Below are 12,928 nucleotides of genomic sequence, written 5' to 3' on the forward strand. Positions count from 1 at the left end.
AACCAACTCCCGGAGTACCTGGTTTCCAAGGTCAATGAAAGGGGATCCTGGAGTTTCGAGGGTCTTTGGTACTACATTAATGCAAACGGAGTAGTTATAGGTTTTTGGGGTTGCTGAACACGATTACGTGATCAGCACAGACACAGGAGCACCTGGTGCCTAAGACAGGTTATCTTCTGGAGTTTCGAAGGAATCAAATGGATTACTCTTAGGTTTTTAACTCCAAAAGATAACCTGTTTTAGGCACCTGGTGCTCCTGAGTCTGTGCTGATCACGTATTCGTGTGCAGCAACCGCAAAAACCTATAACTAATCCGTTTGCATTAATGTAGTACCAAAGACCCTCGAAACTCCAGGAGCGCCTTTCATTGACCTTGGAAACCAGGTGCTCCGGGAGTCGGTTCTGGTGTCACATTCGTGTTTAGCGACCTCAAAAAAACCCTCCAGTAATTCATTTGCATCAATTAAATGCAGAAAACCATCGAAACTCTAGAAGATGACGTCCCTATTGCAGTGGCCCTGGCCACCACGTCCTTCGGATGTCAATTCTGATGGCATATTCGTGTTTAGCGATCCCAAAAACCCATGAGTAATCTGTTTATATCAATTTAATGCCGAAAACCCTCGAAACTCTAGAAGATGACGTCTGTTGAAGGTCAAGGTCAAAGTAAAGGTCGCCACTGGATAGCCAGGAAAAAATCCTAGACTACTAGTACGTTTCCTTGATCCAAACTTCTAGATGTTGCCAGATAACCAGTAACTCAGGGAATTGGAATACCCAATAAATCTTATAATTTTCCGAGTTTGTGCCTCTTTATCTTGAAAATCTGTCATACGATTGAGTTGTGCCCATGAGAACTTTTTATCAGGATACTACAAAGAGCATTTTTCCAAAGTATGAACGAAATCCACTGGGACCTAATTTCCATAAGGTTTGTGCGGGGACTTTAGCAAATATTATGGAAAAATATTTGAACCCTTAACTACAGACATCCCAATATTATCACGTAACTACAGACTCCCGGTATTTTTTACCGGTCATTATAAAATAGAGTCAAAATATAAAGTTAATAATAAAAAACAAAAACGTTTTGCATTATGTGTTTTTATGGAGTCTCTAGATATGGGAAAAATGGTAAAATGAGTGATTTTAATAATATAATACAAGATTTTTGAAGAATAATCTATTAAACCAGAATTTTGGTAACATTTTTGGTCTATTGAAACAAACGGCCATAAATGCTATGGACAAAAATTTAAACTTTTTTTTAACAAATAAACGTAACATAGAATCACAAAGGAAATATAAAATAGCATCCACGAAAATTTTTACATCCATGAAAAAAAATCTGCAAGGGGTAAAATTGTAATAAAGTTAAATGGCAATTCCATTTTTGCAAAGTGGCCTCAAAATTTTTATCTTCAAATTTAACCTTCATTGAAGGCCCAGGATGTCTTCCACAGTCCATTTCTTTACTTTTTCCCCAAAAACACAAAAAAATAATGTAAACATTTCAGATTTACAAATATAGTACTCATATAAAAATATTCCCTTAACACAGACATCCGGTAATTTTTACCGGTTAAGATTTTTGATGTGTACCAGAAAAGAAAATATTGGCAATACACAATACACGCTTTGACTAGCATTGTTATACAAACTGCCCGAGAGGTACAGAGACACATGAACTTGTAAGTTGTGAGGTTACCACGAAATCCACATTTTGGGAATGCCCGCCGGTAAAAAATACCGGATGTCTGTAGTTAAGGGTTAAAATAAAACTATAATATTATTTTCCATCAAAATGAAAATACATTTTTGCGCCACGTAATATTCATATCAGCTCTCTTGTAGCTGGAATATTGTGTGCGCCACTCATTTGTACGGCGTATAGCGGTTTTTTACTCTTGTATATTATACATTTTAAAGTAGAAGACTTTAAAATGATATTGCCCATATTTATGAGTTGCGTTCATAAATATTGGCAATATTTATGAACGAGGTTTTTCTCCTGGTTTTCTCTTGTGATTAACTATGGAATCTCTAACGCGAGAATTTTACTGTCATTGTTGCATTTAGTTATCTTTTTAAAGACAGACCACATGTTATGATTTTTTTTTGTGACGGATACTCTTGACTTGGGGTTGATTTCATGTAATCGAATGAACTATCTTTCAGTAAAGTCAAAGTCGTCCCAGGAACGTAGGGTAAGGTGGGGTAATACCGGACAGCGGGGTAATACCGGACTGCGTTGTTTGTGCACGTATCGGCATATTATTGAATTTCGCGCTCATCACAGGCTGACCGTTAGACATTTGAATCTCAGTTCTCAGTTTAGTCGCTGCCACGTGCTTGCAAAGAGAGTTATCACAAAAATTACAAAATTTAGTGTGTGATTATATGAATTAACTGATTTTAAAGGTGAGTATTGACCATTTCTATTATAAGAAATTGATGAGATTACGTGCAAAGTCAAAGCTTACGCAGTGTATTTTACGTATCTCTAAGTAGTTTTATTCATTACTTCCTATAATAATTACTACCGAACATATGCATAAATAATATGTCGTTTAGGGGTAATGCCGGACACTGTGTCCGGCATTACCCCAGCTCCGGTTTGAACTATTTATTGTATTGGGAGACAGGTACATGCAAATACCTGCTGTTGTTTTATTATGATGGAATATTGGAAAGTGGATAGGTATAAATATAGTTAATAGGTAATAATTCATAATTACCTACATTTATAATTATTTGTCAACATTTTTTATAAATTTTTGTAGTTTTTGTTTCCCATTACAATTAAAACAAAATCTAATATAGTTTATGACATGTATGTGACATTTACATATTAATTCTTTGTAGACCTGAAGAAGATCCCATTCGTGATCAAAACATTGGCAATAAAAATAACTCAACAAACATACCTACAGTATTTATATCCAGTTTCTGCGATTCCATCATAATATTTATTATTGGATACAAAACAGTAAACACTGTTATTTTAATTTACAGATGCCGCGGAATTATAAAAGAGTCACCGAAAAAGCTTCGTGGAGAGAGGAGGAGTTGCAAGGAGCACTCCGTGCTATACAGAATGGTATGTCGTTAAGAAAAGCTGCAATAAAATTTTCAATTCCAAAATCTACGTTACACGAACGACTTAAAAATGGCACTGCCCCTTCTGGACCTTCCTTGGACCGAAAGCCAGTTTTTTCAGTTGAAGCCGAAAATGCACTTGCTGTTCAAATTAAGAAGCTGGCAAAAGTTTTTTATGGAATAACTCCCCAGGAAGTACGAAGATGTGCTTTTGGATTTGCACAATCAAACAACATCCGAGTCCCCTTTAATCAAGAAAGAAAAATGGCTGGTAAAGACTGGGAAAGGGGCTTCATATCTCGTCACAATATTACGTTAAGGAAACCAGAAGCAACCAGCATTAACAGAATTACAGCTTTTAGTCGCAATGAAGTTACCATTTTTTTTAACAATTTATCCAGACTTATGGAAAAATATGCATTTTCACCCAATAAAATTTATAATTGCGATGAAACTGGGGTCACTACTGTACAACGCCCACCAAAAATATATGCAGAAAAAGGTCAGAAGCGTGTTGGATTTGTTACAAGCTGGGAAAGGGGGAAAACAACCACAGCGATGTGTGCCGTCAACGCTACAGGAACCTATATACCTCCCATGTTTATATTTGCACGCCAAAGAATGGCGTCCCATCTTCAACGAAACGGTCCCCCAGGTGCCCTTTACACATGCTCAAAAAATGGGTGGATTACAGAGGACATATTTCTTACTTGGTTACAACATTTTCAAGCATTTGTAAAAGCATCCAAAGAAGATCCAGTTCTTTTAATCATGGACAATCATAGCACTCACTGCACGTTACAAGCATATAATTTTTGTAGAGATAACGGTATTGCTGTTCTGACAATCCCTCCACATTCATCACATAGCCTTCAGCCACTCGATGTGAGCTTTTACTTTCCTCTAAAGACCGCATTCAACTCTGAATGTTCCAAATATTTGACCAGCCATCCAGGGGAGAAAATCACGCCTAGTGAGATTGCTGAATTATTTAATTTAGCATTTAGTAGAGTGGCAACCCCGGAAAAGGCTATCAAGGGATTTAAAGAGACAGGTATTTTCCCCTACAACCCTGACGTATTCACAGATGAAGATTTTGCTCCTGCAGAAACCCTTCAATCCACTGTTTCTGATGCACTTCAAGAACCTACCCAAGCAGAAAAACTACTCAAAACAAATGAGACTACCCCTGAAAAAAATAGTAGTGTGAATGAGACAGAATTAAAAAATGTTTCCTTTGCCGAGATAATTCCTCTACCATCTTGTTCTCACGAAAATGTTGTAAAGAGACAAAATAAGGCAAACAAGCAACACTCTATTGTATTTACGTCAACACCGCTAAAAGAAGAGCTAGAAAAAAAAGAAGAGAAGAAAAATAAAAAGACAACAATTAAATCAGATAAGGCTAAAAGAAATGTATTTGTGACACAGGAGGGGTCTACATTAAGACAAAAATCAAAGCGAACAAAAATTGCCTTAAACTATAAAATATGTGAAGAAGGAGAAAGTAAGATAGAGGATGATGACGATGTTAGGGACAAGAACATTACCGAAGACATTTGCATTTTGTGTGGAGAATTTGGCAAGAACAGTGAACTTTGGCTAAGATGTGTGTATTGTGGTCATTGGGCACAAAAGGCATGTTCTAACTCTCCAAAAGACAAAAAATTTATTTGCGACTTTTGTTTGTAAAAGGTGTCCGTCATTACCCCAACATAGAGGGTAATACCGGACAGTGACAACTTTTTTTATATGTATATTTTTAATTTTGTATTGTAATTTTAAAAAGTTTTTTTAATCAAAATTTGTAGACTAACATGTGTTCTTTATTTTTGCTTAGGTTTAAAATTTTAATGTCGTCTAATAATAAAATAAATTCTAATTATCTTTAAGTGTACGCCATTACCCCACCTTACCCTAACTCATAAAAATATTGGCAATATCATTTTAAAGTCTTCTACTTTAAAATGTATAATATATGTCTGAATTGCCGATATAAATGAGTCAGATTAAATAAATTATTAGAAGAATTTTTTACTAAGCAACAACATTTTTGTTTAATTTAGTAGTATTTTGTATTTTGACAACGACACCCGATTTGGGCGTCGAAACGTTAATAAAATTATTTTTGTCAATTTAATTGTGGCTTATTTCTCATCTAAATTGACGTAAAATTGCCATTGAGGATCGTCCTACGTGTTGTTTGTCTTAAAGGTTTTGAAAATGTGGTGCTATAGAAGAATTTTAAAAATTCTTGGGTGGAGAAGACTCAAAACTTCACAGTATTAGAACTTCTCAGCAAGACTACTAAGATTATAAAAAAGCATCACGAAGAAAAAGATGGAGTACAAATAGCAGGCAAACGCAGTCGAGGACAAAGACAGACTTCATGGTTGAAGAACTTGCGGTTGGTATGGTCTGGATACAGAAGGCAGAAATAATTTTGTTCCATAAGTGAGTTCCATCCTCTATATTATAGTATAGCTCACCGTGCGTGACAAGCTTTAGTTTCGACTTCGTAACATGTAACATTTAGGAACACTATTCTTCTTCTTTTTAGATATATTATCTAAAAAGTTCATAGTTAACAAGGGTCTGCGGTAGGGCTGCTGTATTTCACCAACTGTGTTCAAGATATATGTTGCAAAAGCACTAAACCAGTGGAAACGTAAATGCCACGGTATGGGTATAGACCTCGGAGAGGTTTGTTTGTATACCTTACAATTTGCTGATGACTAAGTCATCATAGCTAATGATAAAGACGACCTACAGTATATGGCAAGAAAACTGAAGGAGGAATATGAACAGTGGGGCTTGGAAATTAATGTGGAAAAAACTAAATACCTACCCATAGGAGCTGAGTTATCCAATATCGAACTAGAGGATAATGAACAAATCACATCCTGTAGTGAATACACGTACCTGGGAGTAATCTTCGATAGAACGGGAAAAGACGATGAGGAAATAAAGAAAAGGGTAACACAAGCTAGAAGAACAATTGGATGCCTAAATGGAATACTTTGGAGCTCCGAAGTAGGAACACAGCGAAAATACAACATCTATGAAACACTTATTAAAAGCAGCCTACTTTTCGCAGCAGAAACTTGGAGAATAACCGAGAACAACAGGAAAAAATTAGAAGCTGTAGAATTGGATGTGTTTAGAAAATCGTTAGGTATATCCCATAGGGAAAGAATTCGAAATGAGGAAGTAAGACGACGAATTGGAATAGATTGTTACTTAACAACAGACATTGAGAGGAAACAGTTGATTTGGTATGGTCATGTTCAAAGAATGGAAGACACAACATTGCCCAAAAAGATCTTGGAGTGGGTACCACCAAACCGCAAAAAACGAGGAAGACCCAAAAAGACATGGAAAGAAGGGGTAACAAAAGCAATGAGTACAAGGGATCTTAGAGATGGCCAATGGGATAATAGAAGGACGTGGAAGTTAGGCATCGGACAACGTCGAAAGACGTTCTAAAACCGATACATACATACATACATTCTTCTTCTTAAGGTTGCGTCTTCTATAGAAGGTTGTATGCCAACATGGCAATTGTAATTTTACTTCCAGCAGCTCTTAATAGATGTTAACAGCTTAGACTAAACCATTCCCTTATACTCCAGGCTGTGGGTGAAAATAGGTCGATTTCAGGATATAATTCAGGAATTTTTGAAACCTATCAGGTGTTGTAAAGGACGATACCAGGAATAACTTCTACTAAAATGTGACCAAAAATATTGTGAGCTTTTATTGTTATTGCGATTTTCATTTGTTAAATTTGCAATTTTTAAAGATTTTTAATTTTGCAGCTTAGGATATTGATTCTAGGGAAAAACTTTTTAGTAGAAAGTTGTAGTAAATTAAAAAACCTACAATTTGAGCTACAGTCGGAAAAATGAAAGAATACCCATGAACGAACATATAAAACACGCTGTATTTTCCTGTCACCGTGTCACACAAAAAATTGGCCGGCGCAAGTACATGTAATAATTATTATTACATGTCGTCGGTCGGATTCATTACTGGAACATTTCCAAAATTAGCTATTTTGAACTAAGTACGTAAAATGATTAAAAATTGCGGACTCTTTCTGAATCACTAACGGAATAAAATATAATCGTCCTTAATAACTGTCAAAATGACAAAAACCGATATAATATTGTTCTATTTCGTGTAACATCCCCATCCACTAACAGTTTATTTCGAAATGTTCCGATACGACTTTAAGATCATTACGTGAATATTATTTACAACGGTATATTTCGATAAGTTCCAGTACGCCGTTGAGAATCCAATGTTGAAAAATTATTTTCTTGTATTAAATACAAGAAATTTTGTATCAGTTGTGCTTTGAACGCGATATAGAGTGTATGGTTTAACTGCATAGTTTCTTTAATTATGTCTTCAAGAGCACAGAAGTTGATTGAACTAGCTATTTCAAGTTTATTAACGGAAAATGTAGAGGACAATCATGGACATGGTAAGTTTTTTTATGAAAATAATTCTATGATCATACCTATTTTAATTTTAACAGTACCCGAAGTTAATATTTTTAAAGCAGATGGTCCAATGTGTTAATAAGTAACTATTCGGTACTGCTATTACTTAAGTAGGTACATTTTAAATTTTTTTGCATTAAAATGTAAGTATGTATATTGTTACTAAAATGATAATAAACGATTTTTATCTTTTCGATTAGGGGGTCAGTCTGTTGTGGACATGGACTATGAAAGAAGCCCGTCTTCCAGTATGAGACGACATAATACTGATACCTCTTTTACTGTTTCTCAAGTGGCGCCTATATTAAGTAAGAACTTTTTTGTATGTTCTCTACATTTTTTATGCCTTACATTCTTTTATTTTTACGTTATAAACCTTATTTAGTTGTAGGTGACGAAGTAGACAAAATATTATCATCGAATTGGGTAATCGAAAACCCCATCACGTTTTTTACTAATTATTAGGTAACATTTTCCAGGGCTTCTAAATTAAGAATATTTTTTAACTTTCAGGAAATGAATTGGTTCAATCACAGCCTGTAACAGAAACAGAAAATGATATTAACTTAGCTAACGTAGAACTACAAGATGGAAATGTTTCTGAATCTGAAAAAGTGTCTACTACCCGGAATAAAACTAAAAAGAGAAAGAGAGAGCCAGAAAAGTGGATTAAGAATGTGAAAAAACAATTAAAGAATAGTGGTAAAGCCTACCAAACCGTAAAAGGACGTACAGTACCAGCTAAGAAACCAAAACCACCATGTACGAACTGTCGACTAAAATGCCCAGAGAAGATAAATGAAGAGAGTAGATTGAAACTATTTGAAGACTTTTGGAATATCGGTGACCTCACCAAACAGCGCTACTACATTAAAACTTGCATGGGAGTGGTTAAGCCGAAATATTCATTGCACAATGCGAATAGTACTCGATCATTGAATGTGTCATATCATTTTACAATACATGCAGAGAAAATTCGAGTATGTAAACGATTCTACACAGCAACGTTGGATATAGGACATTCGTTTTTATCTACAGTTAATAAGTTATCTAATTCGAGTGGGATAATACCGGAGGACCGTAGAGGACATCACGGCAATACTGGTAGGTGTCTATCAGACGATGTTAAAGATATTGTCCGAGAACACATAAATTCTTACCCTAGAAAAGAGTCACATTATTGTCGAGCATCTTCAAGTAAGGAATATCTAGACGGTGATTTGAATTTGGCTTTGATGTATCGCCAATATAAGGAATGGTGTCATCAAAATAACAAATTTAAAGTCAAACAAGGAACTTACGAACACATTTTTCGAAATGAATTTAACATTGCGTTTCATAAGCCAAAGAAAGACCAATGCTCTTTGTGTTTGTCCTATCAAAATGCTACAGGTGATGATAAGTTACAGTTGATGTGTGCCTATGAACAGCATTTGAAGGAAAGAGATTTGTGCCGAGAAGAAAAAAGAGCTGACATAGCATCATGCAAAAATGATGAAAGTAAAATAATATGCTGTTATGACATGCAAGCTGTCCTGCAAACACCCTCCGGAAATGATTCCCTTTTTTTCTATAAAAGAAGGTTAAATGTATACAACTGCACCGTCTATGATGTTGTGTCAAAAGCTGCTAACTGCTACTTATGGAATGAGTCGTTAGGGGGTAAAGGTTGCGATGAAGTCGGTACATGTATTTATTTATTTTTAAAAGATAATTGTGTAGGAAAACATGTTATATTTTATACGGATAACTGTTCAGCTCAGAACAAAAATAAATACTTACTAAGTCTTTATCACTATGCTATTCAAATTTTAAAAGTTAAATCAATTACGCACAAGTACTTAGTAGTTGGACATACCCAAAATGAAGGGGACAGCGTCCATAGTACAATCGAACGAGAAAAATCAAGGATATTAAAAAATGGTTCCATTTTCATTCCATCACAATGGATATCGCTAATTCAATGTGCCAAAAAGACTGGACTTCCATACAGAGTACTAGAATTAGACTTCACAGATATTTTAAATCTAAAAGATCTAGTAACACAGTTTGGTAAAAACTTTACAGAAAATACTGATGGTGATCGTGTTGTATGGAATGATATACGAAAATTTTTTATGCAAGCTATTTCTCCATACCAAATTTGCTATAGCAACTCTTATGATCCGGAAGCTACGATGAAATTCATTAATGTACGCCATAGGACAAGGGGCAAAAGTGCAGCTAATGACGTAGAACAACACCTTCGAAAAAAAAACAGGTACGACCAAAGATATCGAGTTTAAAGAAAAGGGACTTACTGTCCTTATGTGACTCGAATGTAATTCCGAAGGTATACCGCGAGTATTACGCTGGGTTACCAGCCACAGAAAATCATGCTGAGCATGAAGAACAATGTGAGAACAATTAATTATTATTATAAAATATTTCTGATTTTCCTACATTTTTTTAATTTTATTTTTTCATTTAATTTTCGATTTGTGTACTTGAGAATAAACGTTCAATTGAAATTTGTTGTCATTTATTTATTTCATTAACAGAACATTTAGAAATATACCATTAGATCCTTCACTTGCAATAGTTTTCTAATACATACTCCTAATTCATTACTGGAACATTTCACAAAATTATTTATTATTAAAAAAATAACAGGATTTTAAATTTTTTAACAATTCCTCATTAAACTGTAACCCTTGTTTAATACATTGGCGTAATAATCTTGAAAATCGGAGAAAACTGTTTTGATTAAATTGGCATTTCAAATGCTCTTCAAACTTTAACTTGCATTTTCCAACAATAACATAATTTGAAATGTTCCAATAATGAATCCGACCGACGATGTACTTGCGCTGGGTAATTTTCTTTGTGACACGGTGACAGGAAAATACAGCGTGTTTTATATGTTCGTTCATGGGTATTCTTTCATTTTTCCGACTGTATGGTAAGTTTAATTTCGTATATTGGTTATTGCAACACAGCTTGCGAAAGGTCCAAAATGGCCGTTTTTTACAATTGCGTTATTTATTGTACAAATAATTTTTTTTATTTTTTAAAGCTTTAAAATGAAAATCTTTCAATTTCAAACATAAAAAAAAATTATAAGGCCGGATTAACGAACTTGTTGCTTAGATATTATAAATTGTTTATCCCAAGAGGTCAAATGTCGAAGGCTATAACTTTTTGAAAAAAAATCGTAGAGAGTTGGTTAAACATCCAATCTCCTTCTAAAGAGTTATATTTTCATATTCTGATGTAAATAAATGCGTGAAACATTTTTAAACTTCTAATTTTTGGGTTTGAAAATAAGGGGGCAAATTTCGTTATAAACATTTAGAGCTGAAGCTGCCCTGTACATCCTATGAGTTTTTAACTTACAGATTATTGTTACTAAAAAGGAAACGAAGATTTATAAAAAAATAAAAATTTTCTACAACCAACTGAAGCCGAGATAATTGTTTCTTTTTTCTTAAATCGTAGTGCCTTTATTTACAACAATTAAGAAATTATTTTACAGTCATTGACTAAAGAAATACTTATATTATCTTAAATTAAAAATAATTATAAAATATAGTTACATTTAATTATTAAAAATTATTTTTAAAATCGGTGCTTTTGCGAGCGTCCGAATTTTGCAAATCGCCCGGCTCGCTTCAAATCCGCGCGCTCGGAAAATGTTTACGTAACTTGTATTAAATTTTGACCGAAAACAATTTAATAATATTACCATTATAATATACAGTCTATTTACCACTGTATTTGTTTTTCTTGATAAACTTTTATATGTGAAATCTCATTTCTGAAGAAATAATATTACAAAAATGATACATATATATGAAATATATATCTATATTTTTAATTTTTTCATTGTTATATAAATATAATAATAATAGTGTTACTTCTTATTATACAATATAAAACTTTTTCTTCTTGTAGTGACTATCTGTTTTGGATGTTGGCGACCATCATGGCAATCTGTACTTGCACACTAAATCGGTACTGCTGCTCTAAAAAGATTTGTAGTTGTTGTGTTGAACGAGGTACGTAAATTTTCTAGCAAGGTAATCCTTCGCCTTCCTGGTTCTCAGTTTCCAAATGGGGTTTGCCAAATTGCCATGATGGTCGCCAACATCCAAAACGGATAGTCACTACAAGAAGAAAAAGTTTTATATTGTATAATAAGAAGTAACATTATTATTATTATATTTATATAACAATGCAAAAATTAAAAATATAGATATATGTATCATTTTTGTTATATTATTTCTTCAGAAATGAGATTTCACATATAAAAGTTTATCAAGAAAAACAAATACAGTGGTAAATACACTGAATATTATAATGGTAATATTATTAAATTGTTTTCGGTCAAAATTTAATACAAGTTACGTAAAAAATTTCCGAGCGCGCGGATTTGAAGCGAGCCGGGCGATTTGCAAAATTCGGCCGCTCGCAAAAGCACCGATTTTAAAAATAATTTTTAATAATTAAATGTAATTATAGTTTATAATAATTTTTATTTTAAGATAATATAAGTCTTTCTTTAGTCAATGACTGTAAAATAATTTCTTAATTGTTATAAATAAAGGCACTACGATTTAAGAAAAAATAAACAATTATCTCGGCTTCAGTTGGTTGTAAATTTTTTTAATTTTTTTATAAATCTTCGTTTCGTCTTTAGCAACAATAATCTGTAATTTAGAAACTCATAGGATGTACAGGGCCGCTTCAGCTCTAAATGTTTATAACGAAATTTGCCCCCTTATTTTCAAACCCAACATTTAGCTCGGCTTCAGCTGGTCGTAGAAATTTTTTATTTTTTTATAAATCTTCGTTTCCTCTTCAGCAACAATAATTTGTAAGTTAAAAACTCATAGGATGTACTGGGCCGCTTCAGCACTAAATGTTTATAACGAAATTTGCCCCCTTATTTTCAAACCCAAAAATTAGAGGTTTAAAAATGTTTTACGCATTTATTTACATCAGAATATGAAAATATATGTCTTTAGAAGGAGATTGGATGTTACAACAACTCTCTATGATTTTTCTTCAAAAAGTTATAGCCTTCGACATTTGACCTCTTGGGATAAACAATTTATAATATCTAAGCAACAAATTCGTTAATCCGGCCTTGCAATTTTTTTTATGTTTGGAATTGAAAGATCTTCATTTTAAAGCTTTAAAAAATTATTTGTACAATAAATAACGCAATTGTAAAAAACGGCCATTTTGGACCTTTCGCATGCTGTTTTGCAATAACCAATAAACGAAATTAAACTTACCATAGCTCAAATTGTAGGTTTTTAAATTTACTACAACTTTCT

The 12,928-nt window shown here is 33.6% G+C and overlaps 2 protein-coding genes across 5 annotated transcripts in view; one reads left to right on the top strand and one right to left on the bottom strand.

Annotated features, from left to right (window-relative positions):
* LOC114349497 (ABC transporter G family member 20-like) overlaps window positions 1-12,928 on the bottom strand; it is a 636,826-nt gene that overhangs the window by 13,806 nt on the left and 610,092 nt on the right. The gene's annotated exons all lie outside the window — the stretch shown is intronic.
* Window positions 2,206-4,930, top strand: LOC126880133 (tigger transposable element-derived protein 4-like). The gene is made up of 2 exons (XM_050643875.1): window positions 2,206-2,421; window positions 3,016-4,930. The coding sequence occupies exon 2, from the start codon at window positions 3,016-3,018 to the stop codon at window positions 4,789-4,791; it is 1,776 nt and encodes a 591-aa protein (XP_050499832.1). The 5' UTR covers window positions 2,206-2,421; the 3' UTR covers window positions 4,792-4,930.

The sequence above is a fragment of the Diabrotica virgifera genome, chromosome 2 (assembly GCF_917563875.1).
Source record: "Diabrotica virgifera virgifera chromosome 2, PGI_DIABVI_V3a".
NCBI lineage: Eukaryota > Metazoa > Arthropoda > Insecta > Coleoptera > Chrysomelidae > Diabrotica > Diabrotica virgifera.

Coding starts and splice junctions, on each gene's coding strand:
- LOC126880133 (XM_050643875.1), top strand. CDS start 3,016: ATGCCGCGGAATTATAAAAGAGTCACCGAAAAAGCTTCGTGGAGAGAG.